Consider the following 17,068-nt stretch of genomic DNA (forward strand, 5'->3'; position numbering starts at 1 on the left):
GACTTTGGCAAGAGCAAAAACTTTGATATCACTTTGGGATGTCCATTCTTGGGACAACTTAAAATGGTAAAAGATTGGGGCTATGCCCACATCTACTTGAGACACAAAGGGGTTACGACAAGGATTAGTGTCAAAGACCATAGCTACATAGATGTTAGTCAAACTCTTGTAGAGGGTTTTGAATCAACAACAGTCAATGAAAAACAAATACCTGCATGGTTACATACCCAAAGCATATATTTGGATGTGTGGAGCATACAAATGTGAGAGCCTGTTTAGAGAGAATTGCATTTTAGAGAGACAGTGGAGGACAAAGACTACATTCTAGAGCCATTTCTAGAAGATTTGTTTGAGCGTTTTGGCTAGGATCAGATACTGGCTACTCTAGATGTGTGCATAAATGAAACAACACCTACGAAATTTTGTGATGAAGAAGGCCATGACATAGCTCCCTTTTTTATGATAAAGGAATTGAAGAAAGTTAATGAAAATTGTGAGTATGAAAACAAAAAAGGTGAGACAAACAATTATGTCACAAATCATGATGCAAAAGTGCAAGTGAAGGAAGAAAAACAATCACAAGAATATATCATCATCGACATACCTGAAGAATCAACAATAGTTATTTCAAAGAAGATGACTCTAGAAAAAGCACAACCAAAGTCAAATGAAGAAGCAGTGTGTCCAAGTACCACATCAGATGTTCAACGAACTCAAGATCAAGAGAAGAATAAGGATAAGGTAGAAGATTGATTGTCTCTTACAATTATCAAATTCAACTTATGTGGAGAAACAAGACTCAAAATTACATGTTCAGTTGTGATAGATCCTTATGCTACAAAGAATATAATGTCTTATGGCACTTAGATAATGATGGGAAAGCCACCAATCAAAGATTTAGAAGAAATAGTGTACACAAGTTCTAAAATGCCAAATCCTATCTTTGGCGTGGTAGAAGTTGTGCTCAAGCTGAGTACTAAGGAGGTCAAGGACATTTCTACATAATCAACTCCCATCGCATCAAAGAGAGTTTGGTCCTAAAAGAAAGCTGGATGAACATCTTCTTTTGACAACAACAAAAAGCTTCAATAACAACAATAGTCATAGTCCCAAAAGCATCTCAAATCCGTGCAAAAAAGAAACAACCAACCATAGCAAAAAAAGGTAAAGCTAAGGCAAATGCTGAAGCAAATCAACCTCACAAGTCAAATTTACCTTCAACAAGTCTCCATCAAACTTCCTACACAGCCTCTACACCAAAATCCAAGCCATTGACAATGCAATGGAAACCTAAGAAAAAAGTTTATCGACTAAAGTTTCCATCACAACAAAGCCTCCAGAAAAATAAGCCAAAAAGAATCAATCAAGTGTTAGTATCCAAAGAGCACATCAAAGTCAAAGATCCAGTTTGGATATGTCACAAGTTCAACCTCAACAACCAAAGGTAATAGGGTAGGTAGCATCAAATGAGTCAATCACTACTCAAAGCTACTTTCAAGGAAACACTACTGTTTGGACCAAAGAGCCTAAGGTAATAGCCTAGACCTACTCACCTCAAGAAAAAAGTTCTACAAAGGGAAAGCCGAGCTATCAACGGAAGACAAACACCTCAATCAAGAGAAAGAACAACCACCACAAAAGTAAAAGAAAGGCCTTCAAAGAAACAAGCAATGCGACAAGTATGGATATCAATCATACTTCTACCAAGCTACCCAACAAAGACATATAAAGCAGCAGATAATTACAGTCAAGCTACTTGAAGCACAAGGATTTTATGAAGATCACTTAAATATGGTTACCAAAAGTAGTAGCTCAACTTGGAACAACTAAGATCAGTCATGTAGCACAAGGCTCCTCCCAAAGGCAAGCAATCACAACCAAGAGCCAAGAGAAGCCAATCACAACCAAAGGTGATACAACCTCCACATGGATACCTCGTCTCCTACTATGAAAGCAGGGCTTTTACAACAGCAATATAGTCAAATCATAGAGCAAAAGGGGCAAATGCAAAAGACAATCACACAGAGACCAAAAACAAGGTAAGTTTCAAAATTGCTATTGAAAACTCAGTCTCAGAGTATCCACAAACATCTACAATCACTTCTCATGGAAGACACAACAAAGGCTCCATCAGTCCTTCTACAAGCATATAACCTGTTTCACAAAGCAATGTCAACATACGACAAATAAATCAAGAGGAGTCAAAGTATGCCAACCTACTGGAAAAAATGGTGGCATCCAAAGACCAAAATAATGAAAGAGACCTAAATCTCAAGAACCTATGGAGTTGGATTTTTGGTCTTGAACACGTACGTCCAAGTCACCATTAAAAATACATGGCATAAGAGTCAGAGTCAAGCAGCTAAGCCACTAAATGAGCAAGCCGTTAGTCCCAAAGCTTCAAGTAATATTCTATGTGGTCTAAGAGTCTTAGCTATTCTAGGTACTGCTCAAGCTGGAAGAGTTGAGCATATTTAGTTTCTGTCGCTCAAAGCTGGTATATGTGAGCATAAGAGCCAAAGTCTATGTATTTTAAGTCTGGTGAAGAGAAGGAGGAAGTACAAAAGACACTCAGGCACTAAGCAAAGTGAGGTATGAGTTGAGAAGCTTCTACATTGAAAACCCTTCTTGGAAATGTGGAAGTTATTGCATCATCCTTTGATGTCACCTATGCTACATATATTCCTTCAAGCATCCATCAACTCCATCTTTCACACCGCATGCTTTGGTTTAACATTCTTGCATGCATATAGAGTGCCCCATAATTGATACTTGCATTAGGCACTTTTCCTTTGTTTCTCCCAAGCTCTAACCTTGCATGAATAGGTACTTCAAGTTGAATTGCTCAACTCCAATAAGATCTTATACCAAAGGCACTTTTTTTTCCCACCGGTTACTTTGGTCATCCAGGTGGTAGACCTTAATCTAGAAACACTCATCACTATACTCTTGTATATATTCCTTCTCCATCAGCAATAAGAAAATTGCTACCCATACCAATTGTCAAAGAGAGAAACAATTGCAAGTCTCCACATGCTTGTCAAAAGAAACTCTTATATTCAAGGACAACAACAAAGCTCCATTAAAGAGTCGAAGAATGGTATACAAAAACAACTGACAAGCAATGACAAAATTTAGCAAGAGAGCTATGAACAACAATCATAAGGAACTCACATTGCTGCCTCTTCAAGATGGGCTTCCCTTGTGTGTGTGAGTGGGTGTTCTCTCTCTAGGCCCTAGGAAAAGGGCTCGCCCCCCCTCTTGTAGGAATGTTTTTGACTTTTAGGTGATCAAGCACCTTACTCACCAAGCATGACAAAGCATTTGAACTAGGGGGGGTTCCCACAAGCATCTCAGGCAAGCTTCTCAAGGCACCTCAAGTACTTTAATCATGCAGCAAGTCAAGCACCTCAAGCATGGAGCCAGTCAAGCACCTCAAGCATCTTAATCAAGCACCTCAAGCATGAAAAACACCTCAAGCATGACAAGCACCTCAAGCAGGACAAGCACCTCGAGTTTGGGCCGGGTTCCCACCTCAAGCTCAGCCCTAGCTTACTTAAGGTCAAAAGGACTTTTACACACATTTATTGGAGGTCTTCAATGAAGCTAACCCTAAGGTCTTATGCTCCATTGGTTAGCCTTGCTCTTTGATAGACCATCTCCCTTTTGGGCCCCTTTACATTGGCCCCGTGTTGAGATAGATCTAAAAGCACATACCTATATCTTAACACTTGTTCCCGTTTATTCTCCCACATTAAGTGATCAATTTAATATGAGAAAATCATTTGGGTTAGTTAGATATTAGATTTTATGACATTACCTCTCTCTTGAAATCATAGTCGTCCTCGACTATGAGGTAGAAGAGATAAAGTCTTAGTCATTAGTCAATCGTACTTAGCGGGTAAAGGATCCCTTTTTACCCTACGACATCTTTCCAAGATGGATGACTAATCCATTTGGTGCTTGGGAGACATAGCTGCCGCAAGCATGTCTGCTCTTTAGTCCATTTCATTCTCCCAAAGTAGAGTGACAAATTCTACTTGGTGTTTGAGAGACGTCGTCATCACAAACATGATTCTAAGCATGGATACTAGTTAAATTTGTGCACAATTAAAAAGAGGACTAGTCATATAAGACAAAAACATGAGTTATTTAAAAGAAATTTGTACATTTGCTTACTCTAATGTAGCATTGTAAGCATTGACAAGGTTCATACTATCCTTAAGTTGTACTCCTTGCATCCATTTAGCATCTTCAAAAGAATAATTTTTGAACTTAATAAGATACCGTCGGATAATCTTACCATGTCGTAGTACCTTGTCTTCATGCCGAAGGATAGCTTCGGGTTGTAGCACCTCTTCTTGGTCTTCAACTTCGGGAGGGTCTTCAATAATTGGTTCAATTGGTGGCTCTCCTTTGTAGGGCTTAAGTAAGCTTACATGAAAGGCATTGTGTATAAGCCAATGGTTGGGCAACTTGAGTTGATAAGCCGTCTCATTGATAGGCTTCAAGATTTGGAAAGGACCATAGTATCTTTTTGCTAGTTTAGCATAATACTTTTGATGGCCCGTAGGATTTTTGCCCGTCGTTTGCCTTAATCGAGCCTTAGGAAACTTGAGTAAGACCCAATCATTTTCTTTGAACATTAAGGCTCTTCTGTGCTTATCAGCAGCAGCTTTTTGCCTTTGTTGAGAGATGGCTATAGCCTCCCTAATCTTTTGAAAAGATTCTTGTAGGTCACGGCTATACTCATCGGCGGCGAAGATCTTCCCATGTACTTTCAGTAGCAAGGGACTTTTAGGTCTTCCTTCTATGATCTCAAAAGGTGCTTTGCCCGTAGAAGTATGTACAGTATTATTGTAAGCATACTCTACTAGCGGTAAATACTTTTCCCATTGTGAGCGTTGATCTACTTCGGTAACATAAGTCTTGAGTAGATCGAGTATCGTAAGATTGGCTATCTCACTTTGGCCATCCGTTTGTGGGTGATAGGCCGAAGAGAAATTCAATCTTGTTCCTAGATTTTCAAAGAGACCTTTCCAGAAATTACTGGTCATTCTAGGATCTCTATCTGACACGATGGATGTGGGTAATCCATGGTGTTTGAAAATCTGAGATATGAAGAGAGTTGCCATTTGATGTGCCTTAATAGTCTTTTTGACAGGAATAAAATGTGCTTGCTTGCTAAACCTGTCGACTATTGTCCATATTCCTGTATTCCCATGGATAGACTTGGGTAATCCAAAGATGAAATCCATGGATATACTCTCCCATGGTGAATTTGGAATAGGCAATGGCTGGAGTAATCCAGGTTGCTTCCCTCTATCATACTTGGTCTTTTGGCATACTACACATTTTGAAACATACTCTTGTATGTCCACTTTCATGGTAGGCCAATAGAAATACGTCTCTACTCCTCGGAGAGTAGGTTGAATACCTCTATGCCCTGCATATGGAGGAGCATGGGATTCATACATAACCTTCTCACGAAGGGAATGGGTAACACATAGCCTATTGCCGTGGAGAAGATAACCATCCTGCAAGGTGAATGGTTCCTCTTTCTTCCCCAAAGCAAGGGCTGACATTATGTCTCTAAAGTCAGGGTCAGTAGCATACTCATCTATCATAGAGGATAGATCATTGTGAGTAGCTATAGACACCGCATTAACTTTTGGTCGTCGTGAAAGTGCATCGGCAACTTGATTGTGCTTACCAGCTATGTGAGCAATATGGAAATTAAATTGCGAAAGAAAATTTGCCCACCTCATTTGTTTGTCGGAAAGCTTGGTTTGCGTCATGAAATACTTGAGACTTTGGTGGTCGGTTCGTAGGATAAATGGAGTCCCCAATAGGTAGTGCTTCCATGTGTCTAGGGCATGTAGAACAGCTAAAAGCTCTTTCTCATAAATGCCCAAGACTCGTTCATCACCATTGAGCCTTCGACTCTCATATGCTATGGCATGCCCTTCTTGAAGCAAAACCGCTCCGAGGCAATCACCACAAGCATCACATTGGACCTCAAATGGCTTTGAGAGATCCGGAAGCACGAGTACTGGTTGGGAAGTAAGCTTCTCTTTGAGTTTTTCAAAAGCATTTTGCTCCTTAGCAGTCCATACAAACTTAACGTTCTTCTTGGTTAAGTCGTGTAGTGGTCCTGCTACTTGAGAGAATTTTGCTATGAAGCGTCTATAGTATGCACACATACCAATAAAGCTTCTTAGCTCATGTAGATTCCTTGGGTTAGGCCATGATTTTATTACCTCTAACTTTGATGGATCCATACGAATACCATCGTGAGAGATAATATGGCCTAGATATTGAATCTCTTGAAGGAAGAATTCACTTTTCTTTTGGTTGAGAAAAAGTTTGTTCTCCCTCAAGGCTTGAAAAATCACTTGGAGATGTTGCTTATGTTCCTCCAAAGACTTGGAGTAGATGATGATATCATCGAAGAACACTCCAGTGAATTTTCGATATGGTCTAAAAATTTTCTCCATCAAACGATTGAACGTAGCTGGTGCATTAGTCAAGCCAAAAGGCATGACTAGATATTCATAAAGACCAAATGTTGTGCGAAACGCGGTCTTTAAGATATCCTCATCCACTATCCTTATTTGATGATAGCCACTCTTAAGGTCAATCCTACTGAAGTAGGTAGAGCCTTGTAGCTTATCAAACAGATCTTCTACCCGAGGTACGGGAAATCTGTTTTTGATAGTGATATGGTTTAGTGCTCGATAGTCCACACACATACGGTATGTACCATCTTTCTTTTGCACTAAAAGGACTGGAGAACAAAAGGGAGAGGAACTAGGCCTCACCATCCCTTTGTCTACTAGCTCTTGTACTTGCCTCATGATCTCCTCTTGTTGAGCTTGTGAGACTCGATAAGGAGGTTTGTTAGGCGGTGAGCTTCCTGGAAGGAGCTCAATACGATGGTCATCATCCCCTCGTTTTGGAGGTAGGTCCATAGGGATATCATCGATGAATACATATTGGAATCCTTTTAGAAAAGTAGACAAGTCTAACTCTTCTTGATTCCTATCATTTTCATTTGATGAAACATTATTAGCTTTTAGAGACTCTTTGACATAAATCATGTACGCAGAAACTGAGCTCTTCATTGATTTATCAAAAGAAAGAGGATTTACAAGTGGAATAGTGCGACCACGCTCATTAGCATCTATATACATGTTCTTTCCCTTGTAGGTGAAGTAAATTCTCCTTTCAGGGAACTTCATGTTGGCAGCCATGCGATCAAACCATGGTGCCCCTAGGATAACATCCTGATGTTGGAGGGGAGAGATGAAGAAGTCTTCTTTGTCGACATAGCTTTGGACATGAAGCCTCAACTTCCCAATCAAGGGAGTAACGGAGGCTTGTTGTCCCTTGAAAGCTGCATCAGCTGTTACTATATCTCCCATCTCAAAAGCTTGAATGCCCAACTTGGTGGCCAACTCTATTGATATGAAGTTGAGAGTAGAGCCAGAGTCAAACAAGATGAAGGCATCATGCTCTCTTACCTTTCCCCAAGCATAGGAGAGTGATGATCCTTTGCAATGAGCATCCTCTTTTGGAGCTTTGATGGTGGAAGCCCTAGGAGTCTCATTGCGAGTATTCTTCTTGGGGCAAGAACGATAGCCATGTCCTTGCTCCCCACACTTGAAACACTTATGGTCCTTGCGAAAAGCTTCAAGATCTTCAGGAGAGAGTTTGTTTTTACCTTTGTAAACTCCCTTCTCCTTGGACCGATTGTTGTTGTTGTTGTTGGAAGTGCCTTGGGAATTATTTTGAGCATTGGATTTCCCCTTTGCATCATTTTTATCTTTGTTTTCCATGGGCTTGACATTACGTCTAGCCCCTTGATGGAAATTGATGCGTGAAGCAACCATGGTGTGGTGGATTACTTCGGTAATAGTACCGGGCCGTTGAGAGTTGATATATTCGGCCATCTCTTCAGGTAATCCCGCACAGAATTGTTGTCTTTGCTCGGCAAAGTCTATCTTTTGAAAGACAGTAGCTTTGAGATGTAAATCCCAAAACTTATCTACATACTTGTTGATAGACTCATGAGAGAGGAGCTTCAAGCCGCGCCATTCGGTAAGAACTTTATCTTTAGTATCGCTTGGAAGAAATTGCTTCATGATGGAAACTCGTAGAGTTTTCCATGTCTTTGGGGCTTCTCCATTGCCACGAAGCCTAGCCCACCATTGACGAGCTGATTTTTGGAAGTGCATAGCTACATGGTGTAGCTTGGAGGACTCTGTGAAGCCCTCGTCCCCAAAGGCCGCATCAAATTGCTGGATGAAGGCCAACACTTTGTCGGTAGCACCAAAGGTGCCATCGTAGGTGAGAAAAGAGATACTCTTTCCTCCCTCCTTGAACTTCTTTAGCTTTTGTGACCTTCGCCATGCAGGAAATGATTTGCGATGCCCTCCCCTCTTGTATTCTCTAGGAGAATAGCCATAACTTTCATCGGAAGAGAAGGAAGGTGAAGAAGAAGGAGAAGAGGGTGACCTCTTCCTAGCCCTTTTCTTCCTTTGTTTCCTCTCTTGCCTTTGAGAGTGATGAGGAGAAGGACTATGGGTTGCTCTTTTCCTCTTGGGAGGAGTAGGCGATCGTCTAGACCGCCTTCTTCGTGGAGCCACATCTTCAGAAGAACTTAGACTTTCATTGCTTTCTTTCTCTTTGGATTCCTCCTCTCGAATGGTATAGAGTCTTCTTTTGGGGGTCTCTTCAAGAGGCCTCCTAAGCTCTCTCTCCTCTTGGAGAGGAAGGGAAATTCCATAGGCACGAAGTTGTTGAGTAACTTCGGCTTGCAAGGTAGGGTTGCCCATAGCTTGTTGCAACCTAGTCACAAGATAATTCACAAACATGGGAGCATCATCATTAGCACCTTCATGTGCAAAATCAAAGCTATCAATGTTCATTCTACTCTCTTGATTATTGTCAGCCATGTTAACAAAATTTTATGTATGTACTTAGTGTATGCTTTGGCAATTCAAAACCTTAGTTGCCACTCCTCTTAGCCTTTGAAAATCGGCTCTTAAGTATCTACACCCACGGCTCAAAGTGGTTAATTATAGAGAGTAGAGGAGTAGGTCTAACATAGCAGAGTTGCCAAGGGCTAGCTCCTTTCGGACTTCTTATGGCTCAATAATGGTAAAGCCGTAAGCAAGTCTAAAAAGACTCCATTATTAAGTCTAAAGCTCCCGAGGTGTGCACCATCCCCCACATAGTGGGCTTAACAAAACCGGTATTAGATCCCAGTTCCACTTACTCTATTATAATTAACAACATCAACCATTTATAGGCTACTTAAGGACCTCTCTTCTTAAGCAAGAAAAGAGAAACCAAATGCTCTGATACCAATGTAATGGAATTTGCCTATTCAATTTGAGAATAACGGAATTTAATGAGAGTACTTTCAAGAAATGATTTTGTGAGCATAGCGGGTAGACATAATTGAAGATAGCAACATAATCATAGCAATTAGTTAACTTGGCATAGACAATACTTTTGCAAGAGAGAGAGTTTAGAGAACATGACAACAATTGAGGACCGAATTATGTCTACCCGCTATGCTCACAAGAAATGATTTTGTGAGCATAGCGGGTAGACATAATTGAAGATAGCAACATAATCATAGCAATTAGTTAACTTGGCATAGACAATACTTTTGCAAGAGAGAGAGTTTAGAGAACATGACAACAATTGAGGACCGGATTTATGTGGAGCCGGTCCCCCCTCCAATAGGCATTTGTATTATGATTTCTCCCATAAAGAGAGACTTGTTACAATACAGTCTTTATGTTCCTTGTGACCTAGGTGATGCCATGAAGATGGAAGGCTTCATGCACCACAAACATAACATAAACTTGAAGAAAGCTTTAACTATCCCAAGCCTCAGTCCCAAGACCTCAAACACCTTCGAAGGTGGAGAGAGCTAGCAGGGAATGAGGGTAGGGAAGAGGAAGAAGAAACATTTCGTAGGAGAAAGAATTAGTTCCTCACTTATCATACTCTTGTTGCTAGCATACATAATAGCATAGTAATGAAGAAGAAGGAGATGGCAAGCTTAAGCATTGAAGCATGGCTCTTGGTTGGATTTGCACTCCATAGCCAAGAGTGTTGGTGTAGGCTCTCAACCTCTACTTGCTTGGAGAGGGAGCTCTTGCACTTTGCATATCACACAATGAGAGTGCTTGTGAGTGTGTGTGGGTGAGTATACCCCCTAGGCACCCCCCTAGCTTGCTTGGGTCGACCCCCCCTTGTAGCTCATGCCTGAAGCTCATTGGACCCCTCCAGGCCTAGCCAATCACAAGCAGGAGCCATTACAAGCAACATGGGTAGCCTTGGGACAAGTGTCCCCCTTTCCCCTTTGAGAGAGAGGACTTGATAAATGCTAAAACAATTAGATAATTCATGTAATTTATCATTGGACCCCTTTGAAGCCTAGCCAATAGGCTTCAAGCAACACATGAAGGTAACATGGGTAGGGGCCTGACATGTATCCTTGCTGCCTCTTCAAGATGGGCTTCCCTTGTGTGTGTGAGTGGGTGTTCTCTCTCTAGGCCCTAAGGAAAAGGGCTCGCCCCCCCTCTTGTAGGAATGCTTTTGACTTTTAGGTGATCAAGCACCTTACTCACCAAGCATGACAAAGCATTTGAACTAGGGGGGGTTCCCACAAGCATCTCAGGCAAGCTTCTCAAGGCACCTCAAGTACTTTAATCATGCAGCAAGTCAAGCACCTCAAGCATGGAGCCAGTCAAGCACCTCAAGCATCTTAATCAAGCACCTCAAGCATGAAAAACACCTCAAGCATGACAAGCACCTCAAGCAGGACAAGCACCTCGAGTTTGGGCCGGGTTCCCACCTCAAGCTCAGCCCTAGCTTACTTAAGGTCAAAAGGACTTTTACACACATTTATTGGAGGTCTTCAATGAAGCTAACCCTAAGGTCTTATGCTCCATTGGTTAGCCTTGCTCTTTGATAGACCATCTCCCTTTTGGGCCCCTTTACATTGGCCCCGTGTTGAGATAGATCTAAAAGCACATACCTATATCTTAACACTTGTTCCCGTTTATTCTCCCACATTAAGTGATCAATTTAATATGAGAAAATCATTTGGGTTAGTTAGATATTAGATTTTATGACAATATATATTGTATATCTTATTATTCAAGTGCTCTTTTATGAGCTTTGGCCATTTATAACTGGCCGGCCAGTATGTACTCACATTTGATCATTCAAGAAATCTATAAAACAAATACGTGCAAGAGGAAAATGGTCACTCTTGCACGGGGGGAGATTGCACCCAGTGTCTGTGTATTCTTCTCTCCTCTCCTCTCTTTTCTCTCGCCGTGTTGGCGTAGCACTCCACTCTAGAAGGTGCGTCTGCACATGCTATCTCGCTCTCTCCCGTTCTCTATCCTCTCTATTTGCATACGTCGTGGTTATGTGCTATGGGAATCGCCAGGTATGCAGATTTGTCCGTTTGTGCTAGATATTGTGTTATCTCGGGTATTTTGCAGGGCAACCATGTTTCCGTATGTAGAGCAGCAGTAGGCAAAGACAACAATTGGAATGCACTGATTGCGGTATGTGCGCAAAAAAGAGCAGGCCAAAAAGCTCTAGGCTGTTTTCAGCTGATGCGCCGCGAGGGCCTCTTTCCAGTTGCACCTCTCTTCAGATGGAATCACGTATGCATGCATCTTGAAGATTGTGGCTTTGAAGGCATGCAACGGCAGGGAGTCTCTCTAGATGGACTCACCTTCACCTTTCTTTTGAAAGCATGCGACATCTCTGGAGCAATAGGCAAAGACAACAATTGGAATGCACTGATTGCGGTATGTACGCAAACGAGAGCAGGCCAGAAAGCTCTAGGCTGTTTTCAGGTGATGCGACGCGAGGGCCTCTTTCCAGTTGCACAAGAATTCACAACTATGTTGTTAGTCAGAGGCTCTTGATAAAAGGTGTCATGCTTAGCACTGTCTTGCTCAATATGTATGCAAAGAGAGGTCTTCTCTCCAGATGCAATCACCTACGCATGCATCTTGAAGGCATGTGGCTCTACACAAGATGTTGATATGTGCACAAAAATTCACAATTAAATTGTTAGTCAGAGGCTGTTGAAAAAAGATGTCGTGCTTGGCACTATCTTGGTCAATATGTATGCCAAATGTGGAGTGCTTGATGAGCTTCCTGTCCAACACTGATTGTGGGATGTGCGCAAGAAGAGCAGCCCCAGAGGCTGTCATGCTTGGCAGTGTCTTGGTCGAGATGTATGCCAAATGTGATGTCATTGAGAAAGCACAAAAAGTGCTCGAGCAACTTCCTGTCCTGAATGTTGTCTCTTGGAATGCACTGATTGTGGGATGTGCGCAAGAAGAGCAGTCTCTAGGTTGCTCTTTTCAACAGAAGCAAAGCATCGAAATGCATTGGTTGCAGGTCCACAAAGCTCTAGAATGTTTTCCACTTCCTACGCACAATGTGGACTCTTGGAATCCACTGATTGTAGTATTTTCCACATGAGAAAACTCTAGTCTGTTTACACCAATTGCAATCGCGTATGCGTACATCTTGAAGGCATATAGCTCTACGCAAGATGCTCTTATGGACACAAAAAAAATGAGACTGATATTGTTAGTCACGGTCTGTTGATCACCTATGCAATCACCTATGCGTGCATCTTGAAGGCATGTAGCTCTATGCAAGATGCTCTTATGGACACAACAATTGAGATTGATCTTGTTAGTCACGTGGTGCTTGGCAATGCCTTGGGCGATATGTATGCCAGATGTCGTGCGCTTGACAAAGCACAAAAAGTCCTTGAGGAGCTTCTTGCCAGGAATGTCGCCTCTTTGAATGCACTGATTGTGGGATGTGTGCAACAAGAGCAGGGCCAGAAAGCTCTAGGATATTTTCAGTGGATGCAAAGCATTGGAATGCACTTGTCCCATAATACACACAACATGAAACAGATGCAAACAGAAGGCGTTTTTACAAATGCATTCACCTATGCTTGCACCTTGAAGGCTATTGACCTTATGCAAGCTGTTGACATGGGTGAGATATTAACGAGAAGATACCTAGTTTGACGTTGTTGGTAAGGGATGTCATGCTTGGTAGTGCTTGGTTGATATGTATGCATGGTACTATCACGAAATGTCACCTCTTGGAAATCACTGATTGTGGGATGTGTGCAATAGGAGTAGGGCCAAAAAGCTCTAGGCTATTTTCAATGGATGCGAAGCATTGTAATGATGTGGTCGTAGGATACACACAACATGAGAAGTGCCAGAACCTTCTAGGCTATTTCTAGCTTCCTATCTGGAGTGTGGACTCTTGGAATGTACTGATTGTGGGATTTGCCCCATAGGAGAAAGCTCTAGTTTGTTTTCACCACATGCAATCACCTACGTATTCATCTTGAAGGTATGTGGCTCTACGTAACATGTTGATATGGGCAAAAATTCACAATTATATTGTTAGTTAGATTTTATTAAAAAAGGATGTAGTCTTTGGCATTGTCTTGGTCGATATGAATGCTAAATGTTGCCTCTTGAAATGCACTGGTTGCGGGACGTGCGCAACAAGAGCAGGGCCAAAAAGCTCGAGATTGTTTTTAGCGGATGCAAAGCAAGTGTATCTCCATAAATTCAATCACCTATACTTTTGTCTTGAAGGTCATGCTTACATTTAGCAACAAGAGCAGGGCCAAAAAGCTCTAGGCTGTTTTCAGTGGATGCAAAGCATTGGAATGCATCGATTGCAGGATGCGCACAACAACAGCATTGCCAAAAAGTTGTAGGCTATTTTCACCTATACTTGTACCTTGAAGACTTTCATATGGGTATCAGAATTTACAATGAGATTTCTAGTCAGGTCTTGTTGGGGGTACAATGTCATGCTTGGTAGTATTTGATCAATTTGTATACCAAATGTGGTGTCCTCACAATAGCACAAAATCTTCTTGAAGCGCATCCTCCCTAGGATGTCGTCTTTTGCAATAGGTTAAGTGCAGGAGATGTCCAACGTCATTGATGCAAGGAAGTGCATTGGTGATAGACATTCAATCACGTGGTGAGTAAGCATTATCATTTTTTGATTTTTGACATTGAGAACGCTGTTAATGAACACACTGAAAATTGCACGTTGCTGTGGGAATGGCACGTTCCCTAGTATTATAAAAATTGGGGAGGACTGTGCAAACTCCCCCATGCAAGGAGACTTGCATGTTTTCTTTCTTTTTGAAACATAAAAATGGAACAACAAATAATTAATAACATTGACATCTTGTATGATCATGAACAATGAGCTTGAAAAAACTCTTAACACTTGTGGTTTTTGGCGAGGTACCCCTGAGAAGCAATATGATCGGTATCCAATTTATGCGGAGGCACTCCCAAACACTCTCAGGTAAAAAACAATTAAAACGCTTTCATGAAAAATCTCTCTCTCCCTCTCTCTTTTTCCAGTATTTTGTTCGATCTCAATTCAATGCGAACGCAGCACTCTAGCTACATTCCACCTTCCAATTTCAGGAATGTAAGACTTTTCTTAAAAAACTGCAGCATGTTATTCATGTGCTCAATAGATAAGCCCTTTGAGTTTGAATTTCTCGTAGGCTCTGGAAAAGGAGCGAGGACGCAGAGCACACGATGGCGATGCAGTTTCTGAATAATTTAAAGGGAGTGAAGGTGAAGGATGTGCCACAGCACATCAAGCCGCTGCTGAGCCGCGAGAAGGCCAATAAGGCAGTCCATGAGTTTCTTGAGGACTACAAGCGCAAGTACATCGAAACAAGCAGCATTAAGCCTCTGCATCACGTTCTTATCGGTGTGGGTGTCATCTCCTATCTGCTCGCCCTTCCCCAGGAGCGACGTCATCTTGCACATATTGAAGAGCAGGCCAAGCATGGCAAGAGCCACGGTCATTAGCCTTCCAGGTATACCTGTTTCTTCAAATGCCAAACAGAAATTACTAGAATTAGAATGCCACCTGGTAGATGAGAAATTACTAGAGTTAGAATGCCGCCTTGTAGATGTGTGTTACATTTGTAACATGGGTTCTTTCTCCTTTGTGTAAGGATAGGCTGTGGTTAGTTTTGGCAACAAGACCAGGACTAGAAGGTTGCGCTTTGTAAATTTGGTTTTTGGTTGAGGGGTAAACATATCCTCAGGCACATGTTATGCAAGAGTTCTAGATAACTCCGCTCATATAGTGGCAAATATGATGACATCCTATGATGCATATCCATAGTAAGCATAAGAGAAAAATAGCATATTGCTATGTAATTGTCTTGCAGGCGTGCCTCATTGTCTTTGTTCTCCACTCTAATGATCTCGAAGCTCACCTTTGGATAATAAAGCCACCCATCCTTATTGGATAGTGTTGCTTGGTATATGCAGTTCCCAACCATAAACTGACTCCCATGTATATCCATATGTGGAAGTCTGTATATCCATACAGTAAGAGGGCTTCAAGTGCATTGGTGTGTCTCCGTGTAAAAGCAATGTCTGGGTCCCTCAATGTCCTAAAATAGCCTGCTTAAAGACTTAAGGCTCCATCACAATCTGATACCATTTTTAGGGTCCCATGGGCCACGCACCGTCATGTTGTCAGACGTTCTGTTATGTCCACCCTCCCATCTCTATAAACTGCTTTATTTTCCCAGTTAGCATGCCTCATATAGCTTTGGCATGTTCTCCTTACGTGTGCTACTTGAGCAAGTGTAAGATCCTCGTCTTAAGTAAATTTTTTTTCCCTTGAGGGCGCTCCTTTGGATAAGAAGCTCCTCTTCTTCTCCGTGTCCTACAATGGTAAAATCAGGGCACACGTTTTTTGTCTTATTCTTGCCCACCCTCCATTGCATCCCAATCCTGAGTTTGAATATTGCCATTTTGTCATTGAAATCCTCGACATCTATTTTTGGGGTGTTTTTCTCCACCCTACCAATAACTTGTATATGTAATGCGTGAGCATGTCGTCTTCAAGGGTGGCATTCATCACCTCCGTGTTTTATCTAGCAACCTTTAGGTTGCTTCACACTTAAATCCCTTTTGCATTCTCCTCGATCTCTACCTTAGTTTGTTTAGCTAGCTCGGTTGATCTCTTTGTCTACATGTGACTCCAACTGCTTCATTTCATTTTGGGCGCATAACAATGTCAAGTATACTCCGATAGATAGACTTTATTACTTAATACTGAAGTCAATTGAGAAAGAGAGAAATAGAGAGGGAAAAGGAAGAACGACACAGTATTGGGGACTATAAGATGGGCTGGTCCCCTTGTAAAGAGTATCTTTATTACTGGGGAGAAGTCATCATACAAGAACATGAATTGGACGTATTCCCACATTCCGTTCTAGATCTTAGACTTGATGGAACTAGGACGCCTTTGCTTCCTAATCTTAGGGAAAAACCCTAATCTCAGGAACCTCCGTTCCTTACTCAGAATCCTCGAGAACTAAGGCTCTCATCCTAGAACTCTATGATAGGCTTGGACACTCCAAGAGAGAATTTTAAAGCAACACACATGAGAAAATTGCAACAATTGAACTTGGAGAGAGAGAGAGAGAGAGAGAGAGAGAGAGAGAGAGAGAGAGAGAACGGCATGGTTTTGCACTGGCCCCAAAGTTTGACATCCCTTTCAGTACTTTCTTGCTTTACAAAGGTACAATAGCCGAAGGGGCTCTCGCTCTGCTTCCGTAACTAGAATGCCAGAGTGAGCTCCCCAAGGTCGTATTTAAAGGCCCCCAGCCTCGAAAAGCATCATACGCGAAAATTTGTGGCTCCCAAAGCTTTCATACCAAAAGCTGGCGCCTAAAAGCTCTTATGTAATGTGCGGATTTTTGTACACGTGCCACATCAGCAGATTACCCACGATTTGCCGATGTCCATAGGGCTAACCACGTCAACAGGATACGCATTTTTCTTTTTTAAAAGGGTTTAGGCCCCTTGGCTAGTGACCCCAAGTTATCAAGGGTTAGGGTTTTAATTCCTTACCCTCTTGGTAACCTTGTCATGCCACGTCACTAATTTGTGACATACCCCCAAGAGTAATT

The 17,068-nt window shown here is 41.8% G+C and overlaps 1 protein-coding gene across 3 annotated transcripts in view; it reads left to right on the top strand.

Moving 5' to 3' along the window:
* The first annotated feature begins 14,590 nt into the window (after positions 1-14,590).
* The window catches only part of LOC147441831 (uncharacterized), a 35,522-nt gene continuing 33,044 nt past the window's right edge, over positions 14,591-17,068 (top strand). For 2 of the 3 annotated variants that reach the window (XM_086528228.1, XM_086528230.1), the window contains exon 1: positions 14,591-14,950. In XM_086528228.1, the coding sequence (XP_086384354.1) occupies positions 14,664-14,942 (279 nt within the window). In that variant the 5' untranslated portion in view covers positions 14,591-14,663 and the 3' untranslated portion in view covers positions 14,943-14,950. The remainder of the gene's footprint in view (positions 14,951-17,068) is intronic. The other variant, XM_086528229.1, reaches the window with a different exon arrangement.

The sequence above is a fragment of the Adiantum capillus-veneris genome, chromosome 14, assembly GCF_014529385.1.
Source record: "Adiantum capillus-veneris isolate H3 chromosome 14, ASM1452938v2, whole genome shotgun sequence".
NCBI classification, from domain to species: domain Eukaryota; kingdom Viridiplantae; phylum Streptophyta; class Polypodiopsida; order Polypodiales; family Pteridaceae; genus Adiantum; species Adiantum capillus-veneris.